The following is a 19,790-nucleotide window of genomic DNA, read 5'->3' on the forward strand; positions in this document are numbered from 1 at the left end:
AAGGGAGGGGAGGGTAAATTGGGAATCTGGGTTTAACAGATACACACTACAAACTAGTATATATAAAATAGATAAACAACAAGAACCTACTGCATAGTACAGGGAACTATAGTCAATATCTTGTAATAATCTATAATGGAAGAGAAGCTGAAAAGGAATACATATATATATATATATATGTATACACACACACACACACACACACACATATATACATGTATATGTGTAACAATCACTTTGCTATACACCTGAAACATTGTAAATCAACTATATTTCAATTCAACTTTTTAAAAAAATAATGTAAACTTCAAAGTGAGGGCAGAAAAAATATTTATAATTTTTAATAATTGGTATTGCTAGTACAATTTAATTCACAGCCCTATCAAGACAACTTGCCAGACTACATTTTTTCAGCACTGATTTTTAATTACTAATGTTTTGATCCCTTTTTGGAACCCAATAAAAGCAATAAACTCTCTTTCTAGAAAAATAATTACATGGACATGACAAACTTTTTCATACGCTTTTAGTGGGACCTGAAGATCCTTGTGGGGTGGGCTCCATGAATCCAAAGTAAGTTTTTCATATTCTTTTAGTTTTTCACATGCTTTTACTGGGCCCTGAAGATCCTTGTGGGGTGGGTTCCATGAATCCAAAGTTAAGAGTTTTGTACTAGAGGAACCGAAAAGCCCCAAAGGACCATAAAGAGTAATCAAGTGTGGTAACTGCTAACCTGATATACACATTTGATTTAATAAGGAGCTTTAAGAAAAAAGCTCAGTCCTAGAAAACTAGTCAATTGTATGAACTAACTCAGCACTAGTATGAAGTGTCGGAATTACCACTCATTCTATCCCTTTTAGTATTTCAGTATTAACAGAGCAGTGAGAAGGGTGCTAACTCATGAAAATATTTAAAGACTATTAGTTATATGTACAAAATGTGAACACTTCTGCATCAGTGCTTTCATTTTACACATAGGTTAAGTCGTACAATCAAAACTTCAGAGCAACATTAGAAAGGAAAACAGCATCAATCTATGATTTTTCCATTTCATAATAATCCTTTAAGATACTAAGTGATTAGAACAGAAACTCTTCATTAGAGGAACATGACAGAAGCAGATGTTATTAAGGTGCAATATAAACTAAAATACAACACTTTCTATTAATCTGTGGCAGTAAGAGTCTATCAGAACATTCACTGATGGTGTAAAGTTGCCAGTTAATGCAAAAAATAATGCAGTAATTACAGTAACAGAAATATCACATTAAGAGTTAATTAGTAAAGAACATGGGAACAAAGGACGTTCAAAACATTTGAGAGTTTTTTTTAATGACTTATATTTATTTTTCTTACCACTGTTATTTGTAAAATATTCATGTGTAAGAGCTATAGTCCTTGGAAGGTGTTGCAATTCATTCAATAAGAATTTCTAAAAATAGCCAAAATTCATTTTTTCTTTGAAAATTGCCTTTAGTAAACTTTTTGCCCCATCTTCTCAACATCAAGAAAGTTTCTATTCTGAGGTGAGTTATGTCCAACTGGCAGAGGATTTCTTTCCTTGGGGTTAAAGGACACCCTGGAATTGGAAGCAGTTATTTCATTTGTGAGTGAGTTTAAGAGCTGAATCAAGAGAGAAATAATGCAAACCAAAGAGTTTCTCAGACAGTTTGCTACACGTGACGTAAAACAAAGTTTGATTTGTTAGTTTACTTACATATAAACAATATGGTCTTACTATAAGCATATTTGGTCTTACAAATGGCCACTGGGAAACAGAAATCTAGTATACAACTCCTTCAAATTAAACAGGGAAATGAAATTCAAACATGTTAAGTGACTTACCTAAAATGAAAAAAGCTAATTAATTGCTATAAACCTAGAGGCATCATCCCGTTAATGAAACAGCAGATCTTGCCCATTTAACCTCAAACTTATCTTCCAAATTCTTGAACCAAAAGGAAAACCCTGTCAGCAGTGCCTTCCTATTCTAGCCTACGGTTTGCACTTCTGCTAGCACTACCTTTGTGGGGTTTTTTTTAACTCAACTAAAACTACAAATACAAAATTGAAGTCAGTCACTCTTCTACAGTCCTTTACAGTTGCACAGATAATATTCAACATTCTTAACAGAGTCTAGAATGACCCTTAAAAATCACTCCTCCTAATCTACCATTTCTCACTTCATTCCACTTATGCCATTAAGTACTAGCAGTCTCCAAACACACTGCACTCTTTCATGTTCTCAAGCTTTTGCACATGCTGTTCCCTCTGTCTAGAAATACCTGGAATAGATTAGGATAACTTATACAAAATAGTAAGCAAGATACTGAAACAGGATACCCAAATGTTAATTTTCCAATTTTTACACATTAATTTATTACTTGTAGTAGCTACCATTTATTTACTATGTGCAAATGTCCCATGTGCATGATCTCATTTGTTTCCTAACAACACTTTAAATACTGTATTTAAATATTCATATTAACCCACTGCAAAAATGAAGAGGTAGACTCAGAGATGATAAGGAATTTTCCTAAGGTATCGTAACTAGTGACAAAACCAAGGTTTATACCTAGAGATCAGATCTCAAAGACTGAGCTACATGAAAATATAAACATATACACATGAATCATCTCTCTATATCCTACCATTATCTCCCCTCTCCAAAAACCAGTGCTAGCACAGTTAAAGGAAATTGAAGTTTAAAAATTGGTCTTTTTTGGAAATCAAAATAATAATAGATATTAAAAGCTAAAAAAATATCTGAACACTTTGTTCCAGTTTTTTCCCTCCACTTATGGGATTTTATATTACAAATACAATATTACAAGATAAAAGGGGAAAAACAATATGTCTGAAAACAACACAAACTTAGAATTGAGAAAAAATCAGAGGTAGCCTAAGTGTTTAATAATAACAGACAAATAGTAATTGATAGTATATATAAATGCTTTCTATTAATATTATGATGCAAGGTGAGAAAATGCTTAGACGTAGTTAGATGTAAAAAGCTAGATACAAAATATACCTGTACATACTGTAAAACTAAAATTGTAGGCTGAAAACTGAAAGGACAACATCAAAACGTTAACTGCAGTTCTGTTCAGGTGGTAGAATTACAGGTCAAGTTTCCCTATTCTCTATTTTGTAAAAGTTTTGATTAGTGGAGAAATACATAACACTGTGAAGCAAAGATGTTAAGGGCTAAGAAAGGTCATTATGTTTCTTGAATAAGATATAACTGGATTTGGAGGGTCCAGGTGCTGAAAATAAGTTTCTGCTTGGTCAGACATTACTTTATACATTACAACAGGCTGAGAAGGAAGCTTGTAGTTTTTTTGACTCTACTTGTATATTTTAACAAGAATAATAAAAGAACACTGCACAATAATTCAAACGCAAATTGTTCATGCAAAGAACCAAAATAACCTCACGCTTATTTTAAAAAGTAATTGCCACTTATCAATTAGGAAGAAACATGGCACCTAAACTGTATGAGAGAATCTCTTCCTAAAGGTTTATTCGCATCTATTCCGAGCCAATAGTTTCACTCTTAACTTAGGTTGATGAAAACCCTTACATCTAAAAAACAGGACGTAAAAAGCTCAGAAGTAACTTACGTTTTTGATAAACCTCATCCAATAGAAAAAATACACCTTCCAACAATTTACTAATATTATCAACAAAACAAAATCTTTCCCCCACATTAGTTGTATTAAATGAGTACGTTTAAAGTTAATGACATTTACACAAAGACTAACAAGAAACCAAAACCCCCAAACCTCCAAGTTATTAACCTTGAACAGTGATCTTTTTCTCCATATCCCTAAAATAATGATTTGGAAAGGATAGAGTGAAAAGGAAAAAGAGAAATAAGTAAAAGTATGCACTAAATATATAGAACAACACACACTGGTCAAAATTAAGTGGTTTTCTTCACTCTACTTCATTAGAGAATGACTGAAAACTGGTTTTTAAAAATGATGAGTACTCTTATGGAGAATGTAAAATCTACAGGGTAACCAGGCTTTTCCCTACCAATAAGAGCAGTGAAATCCCCAAAAGGAACCTACAATTTGTTTTGCTATCAATAATTTATCCTTTCCATTACTGAAGGGAAACATAGTTGTCAGATCTTTAAAATCCCACAAAATGTAAAAGGCATAGAATTAAAAGGTCTTAACCCTTTACAAAACAGAAACTTTGAGGAAATGAAAATATTCCTTATAAATAGAGATTCCTTATTGAACTTTGAAGTTCCAAGGCTAACTTATTAATTGGAAGAGGCATAAACCCTCTTATAATTTATTCTTTTCAAAATATAAGATAAAAATGTTTTCAAATGTAAATACCCACATAAATCTCTAGATCAATTATCCATTCTTATTAGTTGACATTTTGGATTAATCTGAACCACTACAGTCTTCCGTTAGTACAAACATCAAGGATTATCATATGAACTACAAATTTCGTTAGTAAAAAATTATAAGGGCTCATGAGTATGGTTTGTGAAACTTAAATGACTCTTGGCTGCTAAAAATAGGGATTATATATATTCAGTTACATATTTCAAACTAGACAAAGATATTTAGGTACTCTGGCACGAAATAAAGTATTTAAATTCTTATTTACCAGGTGATACTACTACCATACAATCCATAAGGACTTTTTTTGAGAGATAAAATAATTCTTATCAATTTTTTTTAAAAGATAAACTCTTGGGTCTCCTAAAATAAACCAATGTTTGGAATGTTGTGAGAAATAAAAATACACTAAAAGAAAAGACAACTACTACTATTTTTCTCTCCCAATCTCTGGAAAGCAACTCACAAAGATATGTGTGGTGAATCACAAAGCCATAGCTCTAGATACTTAGGATTTAAAACAGCAAATTAACAAAATGGAACTGAATCTTGAAGTCAGATTGATGTTTTATACAATCTATCCGTAAAGCTTTCTACTTTCATCAGAGAGTCAAAGATCTTGAAGGCAAATACAAGCGTAACTAACTACCTATTTAATTCTCAACAATGTGTAAATACTTTGTCATTAAAACCAAATGATTTAGATTTATCTTCTACCTCATCTTCATTTTTTGGTTGGCTATCACAGTTCAAATAAAGAACCTATATTTTCATCGAAGTTGATCTTTTTATCTACAGAGAAAAAAAGGACTAAACAGGCACAAAATTAAATGGCTTCTTTACAGCAATTATAATAGACTGACTTTTCTACATAATCAAATTATTCCTGTGTTCAGTAGTAATAACTTTTCTACCATTCTGGGAATAGCCAATGCCAAATTCTGATAGCTTTATGTGGAAAAATGCTGCATAAAATGGGATTTAAGATACAATGGGTGGGCTTCCCTGGTGGCGCAGTGGTTGAGAATCTGCCTGCCAATGCAGGGGACACGGGTTCGAGCCCTGGTCTGGGAAGATCCCACATGCCGCGGAGCAACTAAGCCCGTGAGCCACGAGTACTGAGCCTGCGCGTCTGGAGCCTGTGCCCCGCAGCGGGAGGGGCCGCGATAGTGAAAGGCCCGCGCACCGCGATGAAGAGCGGTCCCCGCGCCGCGATGAAGAGTGGCCCCCACTTGCCGCAGCTAGAGAAAGCCCTCGCACGAACCGAAGACCCAGCACAGCCAAAAATAAAATAAATAAATAAATAAATAAATAAATAAAAATTTAAAAAAAAAAAAAAAAAAAAAAAAAGATACAATGGAGTAATAAGAGATATGAAAGGCACAAACCCCTGTAGGGATCATATAAATATAGGAGACTATCATAAGAACAACAGAGATCAATGTGAGACTGTGGAAGTAAAATACAAAAATATATTTCTTTTCCCCAGATAAGATGCAAGTTTGAATTAGCAGGAAACACTTTTCTCTTAAACAGTTGCTGCCCTTGATTAATTCTGCTTTAAGTAATTGTTAAATGTATTTTTATTCAATTAGAAAAGAATAATCACATTTTTTCATATATACACTTCAGCACATGAAACCAATTCAAGTAGTATTTGTTAAAAACGTTTAAGTCCAGGAAATGATACCCAATATTCATTCTCTTTCCTTTCACTACTGCTATGGAAATTTGTAGGAATTATCAAAAGATAAACATTTAGAAACCAAAGTTAAATTCCTTCCCATCTCAAAATATTTTGGACACGCTTAAGCATGGTGGGATAATAATGAAAATTATTTATAGGTTAATGGCATAATTCAGAATGCACTCTCAAATTAGTATATTTCTTTTTTCCCTTAAAAACGGTAAGACAAAACCCAAAACCAAGTAGCTTAAAGATCTGTGTCGATTCTATTCTTCAAAATTGGCATACTTCAGGACAAACACTATTTTTAAAGAAGTATTTAACGAGAAAAAAAGTTTTAAGAACCATTCTAATATAAGTCAAATTCCATTACAGTACATATAAAAATGAAAACAATGAAATATTTAAAGTGTCGACCTATAGACCCACTAAATTATTTTGTTGATTTCATTACATTTTCACCATCAAATATTTAATGCAAGAAATGTTTTCACAGGAACTGTCAATACATGTAGTGCACCTTAAGGTTAAGGAACTTAATGAAATTTAGACAAGAGATAAATTACAGGTTTGCTTCAGTTTTCCACAACCTTCTTGTCTCCTCTATTTTCTACCCCCCCACCCCACTCTAGTCTGGACACTAAGGCACGAGTGGGGCACTTGGGAGAAGATGGGAGCCACAGTCTTCCTGGAAGTCAGGGTCCATGCTCAGAATCTTCTTTCCTTCCACGCCCAAGACAGACAAGAGTTCATTCAGATTGGCCCTCTTCCAGTCAGGAAAATTTTCTAAAGTGTTATAAACCATCCGGCTAGAGGGAAGAAGAAAGGAAAGGAAAGATAAAAGAAAAGGAAAGAAACAGAAATGAAGAAAGGAGAGCAAGAAAGAAAAAGAAGTTCCTATGTTGTCATCTCAGTGTTCACTGAAGAATTTAGGATAAGAAATAGTTTATAAATGTGGGAAATCAATACATATTAAAGGTAGTTTTTTTAATTAAAGAAAAGAAAAAAGACCGCATCTTATTCTTTTGTGTGTTTCTTCCTGAAAAGGGTAAGGGAGTAGCAAAATCTAACAGACATTAGGTATTCATAAGTATAATTATCCCCCCTTTAACAGATGCTTGAGAACCATTAATGCCTCTTGGTTATCATGTGTACAAATCTCCAGTGGTAACATTAAGTCATCTGTTTCCAAACTTGACTGTTCACATAATTTTCTATGGAGACCTGGGGAACTTTTCAAAATACAAATCTCTTCTCTCTTCCCCTCCTCCCCCAGAGTACGGACTCAGGGGTCTAAGAAAAGAACTGTTTTGTTATGTATATTTTTTGAAAGATCCCAAAGTGATTCTGATGATCAGTTGGTTTGAGAATCACTGTGATAAATAAATTTTATCATAGATGCCTTCTGCATTTTAATGGACGAAGACCGGCTTTTCACATATATTTTAGCTTCCTTAGTTTACTGCAATCTGATGCTTTATACACAGTGCTTAGTAAGTCAGAGAGGGATGCCTATCTCTTGGATAAAAGCATATATAAATTGGAAAACAGATACGTAAGTCTTTTTGAGGGAAGACTGAATTGTGAAATAGCACAAATGCAATGGAGAAAGGGAAGGACCGGTAATAAATACCAATTCCTCCATAGGTGCAGGCACTTTAACGTTTTTGTTGCTTTTGAAAATATGCAAAAGCCTGGGGGTTATATCCCAAGGACAAAATGGTAATTATGAAATAATTATATAGGTACCCATGAATGTTCATGTCAGGAAAACTACTTTTCTTAAATTGATGTACTCTTGATATTACCATTGAGTTTTAAGTATTAGAAGTATCTATCACCTCTACTCCAGCATTTCCTTGGTTTCAAAAACCAGTATTTAATTAATCATGCAACAAACAAGATAAAGGACAAGTCTGAAGGATTGTATCATTCATTACAAAAATTATATATTAATGATACATTATGTGCAAACCATCTGCTTAGTGGTAATTTAAAAATGAATGTTACTAATAGCAAACACTTTAACTTTCGCTATAGGTCAAAAACTATTCTAAACCCTTTATGTACATTAACTTATTTTAACATTATAATAACCCTAAAGGGAGGTTATTACTATCATTAGCACTTTATAGATGAAGAAACTGAAGCACAGTGTAGTTAAGGAACTTGAGCAAGGTCACAGAGCTAGTAAGTGGAAAATCTGATTTGAACCTCAGTGGTCTGGCTCCGTAGTCTTTGCTCTTACTCTATACACTATGATGCCTTTTTTCAAGTAGTTTGCAAGCCAACAGAGGATAGGAGACATGAACACAAATAACAGTACAAGGCAGTGTATTAATTCATTCAGGAAATATTTTTAATGGATAGGAATCATGAGAGATTTAGGTGAAGAAAAGATCTCCATGAGAACACAGTTTTAGTTAAAAACACTTTACAGTAAATGTTTCATTATATAAAGTTTTATTTGTTAGAAATAAGGACAGAAAGAATATATTTCACTATATGACTAAAAAAGATGCCCTTGCCTAATATAATTATAACTTTGTACAGTACGGGTGATAACATTGTTAACAAATTCCCAGGCTAAGTTTTGCTGGATTTGGTTTCAAAGGAGGGAAATTAGGGAAATCATTATCCTGACATCCTTCACTACTGAGTTAGAGAAACTTTCAATATGACTTCTGGTGCTTCAATCCACAAGAGAAAAAAACCCCACCCTTAATAACCAAAGCTTTTTCTGAGGATACAATGTGTGTACACACACACACGCACACACACACACACACACACAGTCACTCTTGAAGAGCTATGAGAGTCTTAAGTGTCCTTTACAAGCATTGCCTTTTACCATTAGATACCTATTTAGAATTGGTGATCCAAGGCTAGATAATCTTGTACGATGTAACAGCCTCAGCGAGAGTCACCATGGACTCAAGGTCTGCCTCCAACAAAAATATGGTGTCCCTTTACACAGACATGATCACTTTACAGAAAGTAACTTGCATTCTTGAATTAATTTATATTTCGTTTCAATAGTTTCAGATAAGAATTATGCCACAGAATTGTTCCACAGATACAGAACATATATAATCTCCTTTACCTAACTTCCAATCTCTGAATAAAGCAGTGATGATAAAAAAAGATATGACAGAAATAAAGAATAAGAATATTGTCCAAATTTACCTTTGCTTTGTAGCATTACTTTCAAGGTGGATGTGGGGTGTAGGAGATAATGGAATAGATATAAATGACTAATACCAAATTGCCAAAGGACTATAATTATAAAACAATATCTCAGTTGCATAGTATTTCCTTTTCAAGCAAGAATTTCTTAAGAAACAAACAAACAAACAAAAAAACCAGTTCTCAGTACGTAAGCACACAATTTGTAAAAAGTCAAAAGTTAATGTTTTAGAAAATTGTTTACGGAAACAAATGATTAAAAAAGATTATTTTACTAACAAGATATTTTCAAACTGGCAAAGATACTGGCATTATATTCCATGTTTTATGGGCATGGTCAAACTGAAACCCCTGGACTTTCTCAGTGCAAGACCAAATGGAAATAGATTGTTCTAGAAGGCAATCTATCAGTTTTTATCAGAAGCTATATGAATAAAGCTATTCATTTAATAAATCTCAAGTTCTCTTCTAAAGAATTAATTAGAAATTTAAAGATTTATTGTAAAAATATTCAAGAAGTAGTAAAAGTAAACATGAGTATCTTCAACAAAACAACAGTATACCAGTTATGGTAAATCCTTAGACTAGAATAATATGGAACCATTGAAAACACTCTTTACAAAATATATTCAGACCTGGGAAATGTTCATGACGAAGGCAAAAGGTAAAGAATACATGATAATATATAAAATATTCACTGTTATTGGGAAAAAAGTTCCTTTGAATGGAAAAATTACATGGTTAATTACATTAAAATGTTCATATTACTTATTTATGGGAAAAGTGTTATCTGATATTTTCTTGTTTTTTGTTTTTCTAAATTCTCTAAAACATACATGTATTCACTTCTAATTGTTTCTTTCAGTAATAAGCTACTATAATCATTAAAAAAAAAACAAACCACAAAACCTAAGAGATAATGTTCCAAGATGATCGCAATATTCTCCACCAATGCGCTTGCCAGGTAGATTCACTCTGACTCCATACTCTCCTAATATAAAGCTGCAAAAAACTTTTTTTGAATCAACTCTAAATTAGTTTTAAGGATAATTACTTAATGAATTATCCAAATCATATCACTACTGCCTTTCAGGAGGAAGGGAGGGAGGGAAGGAAGAAATAAATCTTTTGTTAGTCTACATTAATACCTGCTAGAAATTGTGAGTAAATAGAATACTTTAGAAAGAAAGATTGAAACTAGAACAAACATGAACTGTTGATTACAGACTTTAATGATCCAGATAATGGCTGTGTCCAGTAAGTAACAGAGAGCAAACGTTACGACATCTGGACACAAGAGGTTAAAATAAATTATGAGGTACTTTTCAAGGAAGTAAAGTCACAAAATGAATTGAAACTGTAGTCTAATAGCCCACCATTCTCTATATTCAAAAGTATAATTGACTGCTGTATATGGAAATAAAGCAAACTACACTTATTTCAAAGATAGTGTAATTATTCAAATGGAATGTATTTGGATGTTCAATCACATATGGATATAATACATTCAAGTACACAGTTTTAGAATTTACAATTGTTTCTTCAAATAAATGAATAGTAAATTTCTCTTATTACATCAAGTTAAACAAGCTCATTTCAGCTATATTTAAAAAATAAGCAGTGGGGAAATTAAATTCCAAAGCCCAAATAAAAATAGAGTGATATGTGGTATTCCAAGTAGTTATTTCTCATAAATTCCTCCTTTTTTTTAAAACAAAATCATGAAGTTAAAACTGAAATAGGCAATGCAAATAAGATTTACTCTTGGGGGTTAAAATCCTAAGAATTTGGCAATAACAGAATAACCATATGTCAATAATTCTAAGTTACTAAAGTTTAATTAAAATATCTTCAAATTAATTAAAATAATAAAGTAAAAACAAAATATAAAATGAAGAATTCTACATTCTTCTTTAGTATAGAGTAACTATTACCATCTCTAAGTATTCTAGGGAGGACCTATGTTGTAAAATTTAAAAAATTCTAAAAAGAAGCATTTTCAATACAGTTCAAACAAAACTTATCCTAAAACGCCTTTGAAAAGTAAATGTGGTACAAGAGGTGTGGCACTCTAATGGTAGAAATGCTGCAGCCACTACCTTCGCAAGCAAAGCTAAAGAACAAAGGACAGAAGACGGTCAGCAAGCCCTGAAGTGACTGAATAAAAGTGCTTTTACACACAGGGAAAGTATTAGGAGGAAAAAGAGAAAGGACAAAGTACTGTCCCTCAGATTAAAAGAAACAACTTTAGACATATTCTCTGTCTTTAAACAGAAGTAATTAAAAGCAAATATTGTAAGCCTAGAAGAAAAAGTAGACTACATGGCAAAGACGAAGGTGGGAGAGAAGCATCCTGCTAACTTCCACAGCACTGTGAAATAAAAGGAGAAACGCAATACAATGAACTTGACCAGCATCTTAAAAAAGCGCAGTGTATAGCGTTCTTTCCATTTTATATGCAGAATGGTAGAAATAAAAAGAGTAGAAATTATATATAATCTTGGCTGATTACTCAAAACAGGACTTGAGATTACTGGTTCATTTTCAGCCAGAAGTAGCCACAAAGAAAAATAAATGTATCTAGATTATAGGAAAAAAACAAGGCTAGACAAAAATTTAATCTGCAGGAAAATATCCTAAATTTTTATAAAACCAAGATACTGTCTTAAGAGAATATATCTATTTGTATTTGTGCCTCTTCCTCTACCACTCATTCTTAATTTCTCATTCCCTCTCTATGACTAAATCACTACCATAAATGGTAACATAAAGATATATGTAATTTTTATACCATCATTAACTGAATAGTTTTATGCTTTCTATTCATTCATAGAGTAGACTTGATATACCACTAATATATGTCCAAACACTAAAAAAACTTTCAAAGTTAACCTATTTCATAAGTGCTCTTAAACTGATCTCTTTCTTGTGATCAAAATTAGGTAGGATAGAAATAAAGCATAGAAAGACAATGAAATGTTTGGCTACTGATTTCATGTCTTAAAAAAGTAATCTGGACTTGACGATATGGGGAGGGGGAGGGGTAAGATGTGACAGGGTGAGAGAGTGGCATGGACATATGTACACTACCAAATGTAAAATAGATAGCTAGTGGGAAGCAGCCGCATAGCACAGGGAGATCAGCTCGGTGCTTTGTGACCACCTAGAGGGGTGGGATAGGGAGGATGGGAGGGAGGGAGACGCAAGAGGGAAGAGATATGGGAACATATGTATATGTATAACTGATTCACTTTGTTATAAAGCAGAAACTAACACACCATTGTAAAGCAATTATACTCCAATAAAGATGTTTAAAAAAAAAAAGTAATCTAGGTGAGATTAAACATTGTATTATTTTCTTATTCCCCAAAACAGTTCTCTGCACTTCACCATCTCCAGCTGTCTCCCTTTCCTCTCTTTCTTAAAACCATTCTAGTCAAACTTTTGTCTTACCACTCCTGTCAGTTTTTTGCTCATCTTACTTGTATTAGTAGCATCTGACAAAGCTTAACCAATTCCTACTTTTTTTTTTTTTAGTTGTCATGTCTTATAAATCTTTTTTTATTTATAGGTTTTCCTTTCATCTCTTTTTCTCCCTTGCAATTTATGTGTTGAAGAAACTTGACTGCTTAACAGTTTCTGAGAGTCTTAGGGATTTTTCTGCTTCATTACCATGGTTCTTTACCATATTCCTTTTTCCTCTGTATTTCCTGTAAGTGGTTAAGTTTAGAGGCTTAATCAAACATGGGTTTAGTTGACTTCATAGGGTCTCTTCCGTCAGGAGGCCCAATGTATGGCATCTCTCTCTCTCTCTCTGTGATGCTGTAGCTGGATGCTCAGATCCATTGGTTAGGTTGCAAAATGAGATATTCAAAATTTATCATTACTGCTTTCTTTTATTTTTATTGTTTTAAAACAGCTTTATTGAGGTATAATTCACATACTATACAATTCATCCGTTTTAAGTGTACAATTCAATGGTTTTTTGTATATTCATAGATATGTGCAACTATCACCACACTCAATTTGAGAATATTTCGTCATGTCAGAAAGCAACCCTGTACCCTTTAGCTGTCATCTCCCTATCTCTCGCCTGCCTCAGCCCTAAGTAACCACTAATCTACTTTTAGTCTCTATAGATTTCCCTCTTCTAGACTTTCATATCAATGGTCAATTCCTCCTCCTTGAAAAACCTTCTTCACTTGGCTTCCCAGGCACCAGTTTTCCTACTATTGATAGCCACTCCTCAGTCTTTTTGTTGATTCTTCCTCATTGCCTAAATCACTGAACATTGAAGTACCCTCAAGTAAGGTACTCATACTACTTCTAACCTCTGATTACACTCCCTTGGAGAGATCTTATCCCATTTCTTGCTTAAATATCATATGTTGACAGCTACCAAATTTATATGCCTAGCCCCACAATCTGCTGTGAACTCCAACTTGGCAGGTCCACTTACACGGCAAGTAATACCTCAAACTTAACCAGTTCACAACTTTCCTGTGAATCCAAAATTGACATCTCCACTTAGTATTTTTAGTAACTCTCAAATCAGGCCGGTCTAGAGGTCAAATCCTGGTCTTCTCCCCCGATCTTCTCCCATAAGACAGTTCCTCTGGTAGTCTTCTCCATCTTAAGGAACGGCAATTCCACTCTTAAAGATGCTTGGGGAAAAAACCTCAGTGTCATCCTAGACTTTTCTCTATCGTTCTCCACATGTAATCTATTGGCAATTCTATTTATTCCAGTTTCAAAATATGAACAAGATCTGACTACTTCTCACTGGCTTACCACTATTTAATCTTACCTGGATTATTACAACAGCCTTCCTGATCCCTTATGTCTGTTCTCTACAAAACAGCCAAACTGATTTTTAAAAAATTTAAGTCATATTGTATCACTACTTTGCTCAAAATCTTACAACGGCTCCCAACTCCCAGGAGAAACAGAAGTCCTTACAACGGTAAACATGCTCTACTGAAACAGCTCTTCTTCACTGCTCTGAAATTATCTACTACTCCCCACCTAGATCACTGTAGTACAGCAACACTGGCCTTCTTTCTGTTCCCGGAACACTAATCGCATTCTTACTTCAAGACCTTTGAACTGTTTACTACACCTGGAATGCTCTTCTCCTACATTTAAACATGGATTACATCTTCATCTCCTTCTAGTCTTTGCTCTAATTCAGTTACTCAGTAAGGAATTCTGTCACCACCAATTGAAAATTACACCTCACTACTCTAGCACCCCCATCCCACTTTCCTGCTTAGTTTTTCCCCAAAGCACTTGTCACCTTCATATATATGTATTTTTCTTGTCTGCTCCAGCACATAAGATTCTAAGTCTCCTAAGAGGGCCAGAACTTCTTCTTACAGTTTTGTTCAGAGTTTATCTCCAGTATCTAAAACTATGACTGCCCATACTGAGTATCTGCTGAATAAATGAACAAAGGAGTGTCTCACTCCTTCGGCCTCACCTAAAATAAGGAAATGAAGTTATTTTTTGTAGCTAATCAAAGTGACAGTTATATAAAAGTCAGATTTAAATTAAATCTGGAATGGTACTGAAGTGAGTTACAGAACTTTTTATCTTTTTATTGTGAAATAAACAAGCTCCCTGGTGATGCTGCTGTTTTGGTCTAGGTAGCATACTTTAAGAACTTACTTTGGAGGTTATCCTATGAACTACAATATGCATCCTTTCAGTCTAACATTAATTAGTTCTTTTGCCACCTTCCTTGACAAAACAAGGACTTGAGAACATTTTAATTACATTTATTCTTCTGACTTATGTTATTATTGTCAAGTACTTAATTCTATGTGTGTATTAAGTCCAACAAGACATCATTGCTTTATACAGTCAACATGCATTTAGATTTACTGCATATTTACCATTTCTATTGCTTTCCATTCCTTTCTGCATGTCTTACCTTTGTCTTCATTTTCTGCATTTTTTTCCTTCTGCCTTAAGAATTACCTTTAAAATTTTCTTTAGTGTAAGTCTGCTGGTGGCAAAAATCTTCATTTTCATTCAACTAAAAATGTCTTTATTTTACCTTTGTCTTGAGAGATTTTCATTGGATATGGAATTTTAGATTGGCAGGTATTTTCCTTCACACACTGAAGATCTGGCTCCACTATCTTTTGATTTCTGCTGCTTCATTGAGAAGTTGGCTGTCAGTCTAATTACTCATCCTTTGAAGACAGTTTTTCTCTGCCTTCCTTTAAGAATCCCCCACTGTATTTTATTTTCAGCAGTTTCGCTATGATGTGTCCCACCACCAGCAGGGGTCGCAGGATCGGGCGCAGTTAGTTTTAACCTAGCACTTAGTTAGCTTTACGGAAGGATATAAGAGAGGATATGTAGCATGCACAGCATCTTCACACTCATCAGGAGGCCAAGCAACTATTCACATGCATAGCTTCTTAGGTCAAACCACACAGAGTGAGCACAGCTGCCAAGGACAGCTGAAGCGCAGGTGGTTCACCTCAATACAGAGATGTGCCTTGGTTTCCTGCCAGTCTTGTATTGTTCACATTGCATAGATGTAAGGCCAACATGTCAACTCACAATTCTCTCAGTCCAGGGGCAATACAGATGAGGGTTCATAATACATTTAAGAGACAACTAGCTCTTAGCACATAACATTCCTTATTTGTCTTAATTTATTTCCACAGAAGAGTGCTATGAGAAGGCAGACCCAAGGTCAGATTTTCAGCAGGTCGAGGTCTGTTCAGGGTCCACATCTGATATTAAATCTGTACTCACAATGTAAGTTTCAAGTCATTTATTCTCTGGGGTATGAAGGCTTATTGAATCTCTGCCTTACTGTCTTTCAGCAATTTTGTAAAGCTTTCAACAATAATGATTTCTAATATCTGCTTTGGCTGCATTATTTCTCTCCCCTCCTTTTAGGTCTCCTACTGAGTATGTTCAACTTTCTTACTTCAACCTCTATCTCTGTTCTCTTTTTTTTTCATCATTTTTTGTCTCTCATGCTTCCTTCTATATATTTTCTTCTAACTTTCCTAAAAGTTCATTAATTCTCTTTTCAACTGTGTCTTATCTTCCACTCAACCCATCCACTCAGTTCTTAATTTTGGTAATTATATTTTTTTAGTTCTAGAATTTTCATTTTAAAAATACTTTTAATTTCCCAATTGAAATTTTCAACCTTGTCTTTCATCTTGTCAGCATGGTTATTTTCAGGCTATGTCTGATAATATCCAGAGCTGCTGTGATTTTGTTTCTATTGTTCAATGCTTATACTAAACTTATTCATGTCGTCTTGCCTTTTCCTATGTCTGTTTATTTTTTGTTGTGTCCTAGTTATATTTGCAATTTTGAAAAAAATAAAATTCTGAGATGATCTTCTTTAGAAGGTTTTCTTGCAGAGAGGATTTAATTTTGCATTTGCTAACACTAGCAATCTAAGATCACCTCAATTTACTCAGGATTGATATGATCTGAAGTTGAGTTGCAAAATCACTGGGGGCTTATCTTCTACTGCTTTAACCTAGACTAGAGCCCTTTGGGGACCTAAACCAAGGTGAGTTAACCCATATGGTGGTGAGCACTAGATTCCATTCCCTGTGCCCTCGTGAAGCTACCATAAGTGCTCTCAGCCATTCTACCAAAATTGGCAAATGCTCCCAGGGGAAAAGAATACTCAAAAGCCAGGCTCACATTCCTAGACTGGTAATTCTTTCCTATCTTGTTTACTTTCCAATGACTTAAAATAGGTTTTGGTTTTTAAAATATATATATTGAATACTTGGTCTAACTTTTCCACTTCTACTTAGAGGGAGAGTTGGTCCAAATCACCTGCCATTGCCAAAACTGAAGTTGAGTAACAGAACTGTAAACAAGATAGCTTGAATATACCTAATTAAACTGTACTTGGAACTCAGATGTCTTAAAGTAACCATCATGTAGAATTTTTTGGTGTCAAAACTAAAACCAAGTCAGCACCTAAAAAGCTATTTTTTAAAAAGATGCCATTAATGCATGACTAATGTTTACAAAATCAAGACAATAAAAACGATTATTTCTTCATATAACTTATGAGAAAGCTTGTACTTTAAAATGTATGAATAAATGAAAAGTTTGAGGAAACTTTTTTTGGGGGCAACCTAGAAGTGCAACTTGCTTGTTAACTGAATGTGTTTAAATATTCTTGTATAAATGTATTTTGTAGAGAGCAATTCTATCCTGAAATAGTATTTAATTAGGTATACATACAGGCCACTCTCTCCTTTACCTACATCAATTTTTTTCCTTCTAATACAATACCAGGTTCAGCTGAATGTTTACTGAGCCTATATTGCATGTGACTAATAAGGAAGATGAGACACAGTGTGTTTTCTGGAGAAATTTCCAGTCCTATAGGAGAAGAGATAGAGATAATGTGATAATGCTGTAACAGAGGTATGTACATGATGCTATGGGCACACAGGAGAGACATCATGTCAGCATGAAGTGACATTCCAATTACTGTTCCATTAGTGACATTTCAATTACTACTTTCTAAAATGCCTGTTTCTTTTGGTGATGCAATACTAAGCAAAAAAGAAAATGTATATAACATATCAATTTATATTTTAAACTTAAAAAAACTTACCTGTGTATACGTAAATACAATGCATTATATGAGACACCAAGATGAAAAAACTGATATAAAAACTCACCCCATCTGGCAGTGCCCTCCAGCACACAGCGCTAACGAACTCATTTGTATCATCTTCTTTTCGGTCTTTGTCCAGAACACTTTTGACCGTATCAAACTTAAAAGTTAGCAAAGTCTTAGAAAGTCCTTTATAGTACAGGTAAAGAGAGTTGTTCTCGCTTCCTGAAAAAAATTTAAAAATAATTTTTTTAGAGTGGGAGAACTTAGAATTAGGATATCACATTCATAAGGTAACTATCACTCAATGTTTAAGGTCAGAGACTAATAATCTTTTATGGTAAATATGAAAGACCAGAGCACAGGATTTCTTGGGAATCATATGAGAAAAGGATTCACAGAAAAAAACTTATACTTTCCAAATCTAAAGAAATAACCCACTGTCAGATGATATAACAATACTGATACAAAAATCATTTTAGCAGAGGTCTAGAGAAGAACCAGAAGTGTGTTATTATAGCATGACCTTGAATTACATTTATAAAGATTTTTATCTAGAGGGAAATAAGAAATTTATAGCACTTAAAAAGGCAGATTTTAATAATCTACAAAACTTATTTCCCATTCCCCAATAAAAGATGAGTAGTCTAGAAACCTATATTTTTGAGCAGTCTATCAAAGTAAGAGATTTGCTTTGACAGGGTTTAGGTTCATATATATGTAGAGATAGTCAACTTTACTGAATAAAAGGCCAAGTCACTTGAAAGTACTGACGAACGTTCATATATTCAGGCATCAGATGTATTAAAGCATTTGAACAGTACCAAATTTGATTTTTCTACTTCTAATTTAAATTTGTATAAATTATCAACAATGAAAGTCCTAGTATAACAGATTAAGACTACCCAAACAGACTGTTTATTGAAGGGAACATTATATAGGGGAAAATGAACATCAAGCTTTAGAAGACAGATGTCTCCAAAATTAAGATATCAGCAGAAACTAATATTTTCTGTCTTCTACATAACATCTATAGAAATTATATTTTACCGGAGAACAACTACAAAACGTATTTAACAATCTTATGCTATTTCATGTGGTCAGGGCGTATGCTCAGTGAAGTAGAGAAGGAATAATGCTTTTTCTAATCCGAGGAAAATCCAACATGCTACCTTCTGAATGTATAGATCATTTCCTGAATTGGTATGTAGTCTATTCCATTGAATGCAATTTCAGTGACAGATATCTATTTAAAAGTTCCAGGAAACGACAGTTTCACTTACCACAAGCTATATAATCTCCATTGGAAGCGAGGCCTACAAAGTTTTTTTCATTGATATGACCCTTGAAGGAACGTAGACAGTATGGCTTCCCTACATTCCACAGCTTTAGCTGGCTGTCTGTTGAACTGAGATAAAACACAAAAAGTTAGAACAACTTTAAGATCTCATTACATGAAACCCATCACTACTCATTAGAGGCAATCCAGTTTGGTGGTTGAGAATGCAGACTCTGGAGCTAGACTGTCTTGAGTCAGAATGGTCAATATGCCATTAGTTTGCTTTTGACCTTAGGAAAGTTATACAACCTCTTTGGCCTCAATTTTTTCATCAGTTAAATGTGAAATATAATGATTCCTATCTTACAGAATTAGATGAATTCTATAAGATACTGCAAAAATTAAATTAATTCATTTTAAATGCTTTCAATAGTACCTAGGCATGTAGGAAGTAACAAACATTAGCCATCATACCATCACCATCAAACAACAAGAGAGCTCTATTGGCAGTTGTGCTTAATTTCAGTTGTTCCAGTTGATTTGATTTACTTTTCAACTGTTGAATTATATTAGTATACTGAATATAAACTATTGATATTTTCACAGCTTAGTTGTACCTACAGGGGTGGAACACTGTGAATG

The 19,790-nt window shown here is 33.8% G+C and overlaps 1 protein-coding gene across 5 annotated transcripts in view; it reads right to left on the reverse strand.

Annotated features, from left to right (window-relative positions):
- COP1 (COP1 E3 ubiquitin ligase) overlaps positions 1–19,790 on the reverse strand; it is a 279,203-nt gene that overhangs the window by 47,347 nt on the left and 212,066 nt on the right. For all 5 annotated transcript variants that reach the window (XM_007165364.3, XM_057544833.1, XM_057544840.1 and 2 more), the window contains 2 exons: positions 19,153–19,277; positions 17,934–18,094 (listed from right to left, as the gene is read on the reverse strand). In XM_007165364.3, the coding sequence (XP_007165426.3) occupies positions 17,934–18,094; positions 19,153–19,277 (286 nt within the window). The remainder of the gene's footprint in view (positions 1–17,933; positions 18,095–19,152; positions 19,278–19,790) is intronic.

The sequence above is a fragment of the Balaenoptera acutorostrata genome, chromosome 1, assembly GCF_949987535.1.
Source record: "Balaenoptera acutorostrata chromosome 1, mBalAcu1.1, whole genome shotgun sequence".
NCBI lineage: Eukaryota > Metazoa > Chordata > Mammalia > Artiodactyla > Balaenopteridae > Balaenoptera > Balaenoptera acutorostrata.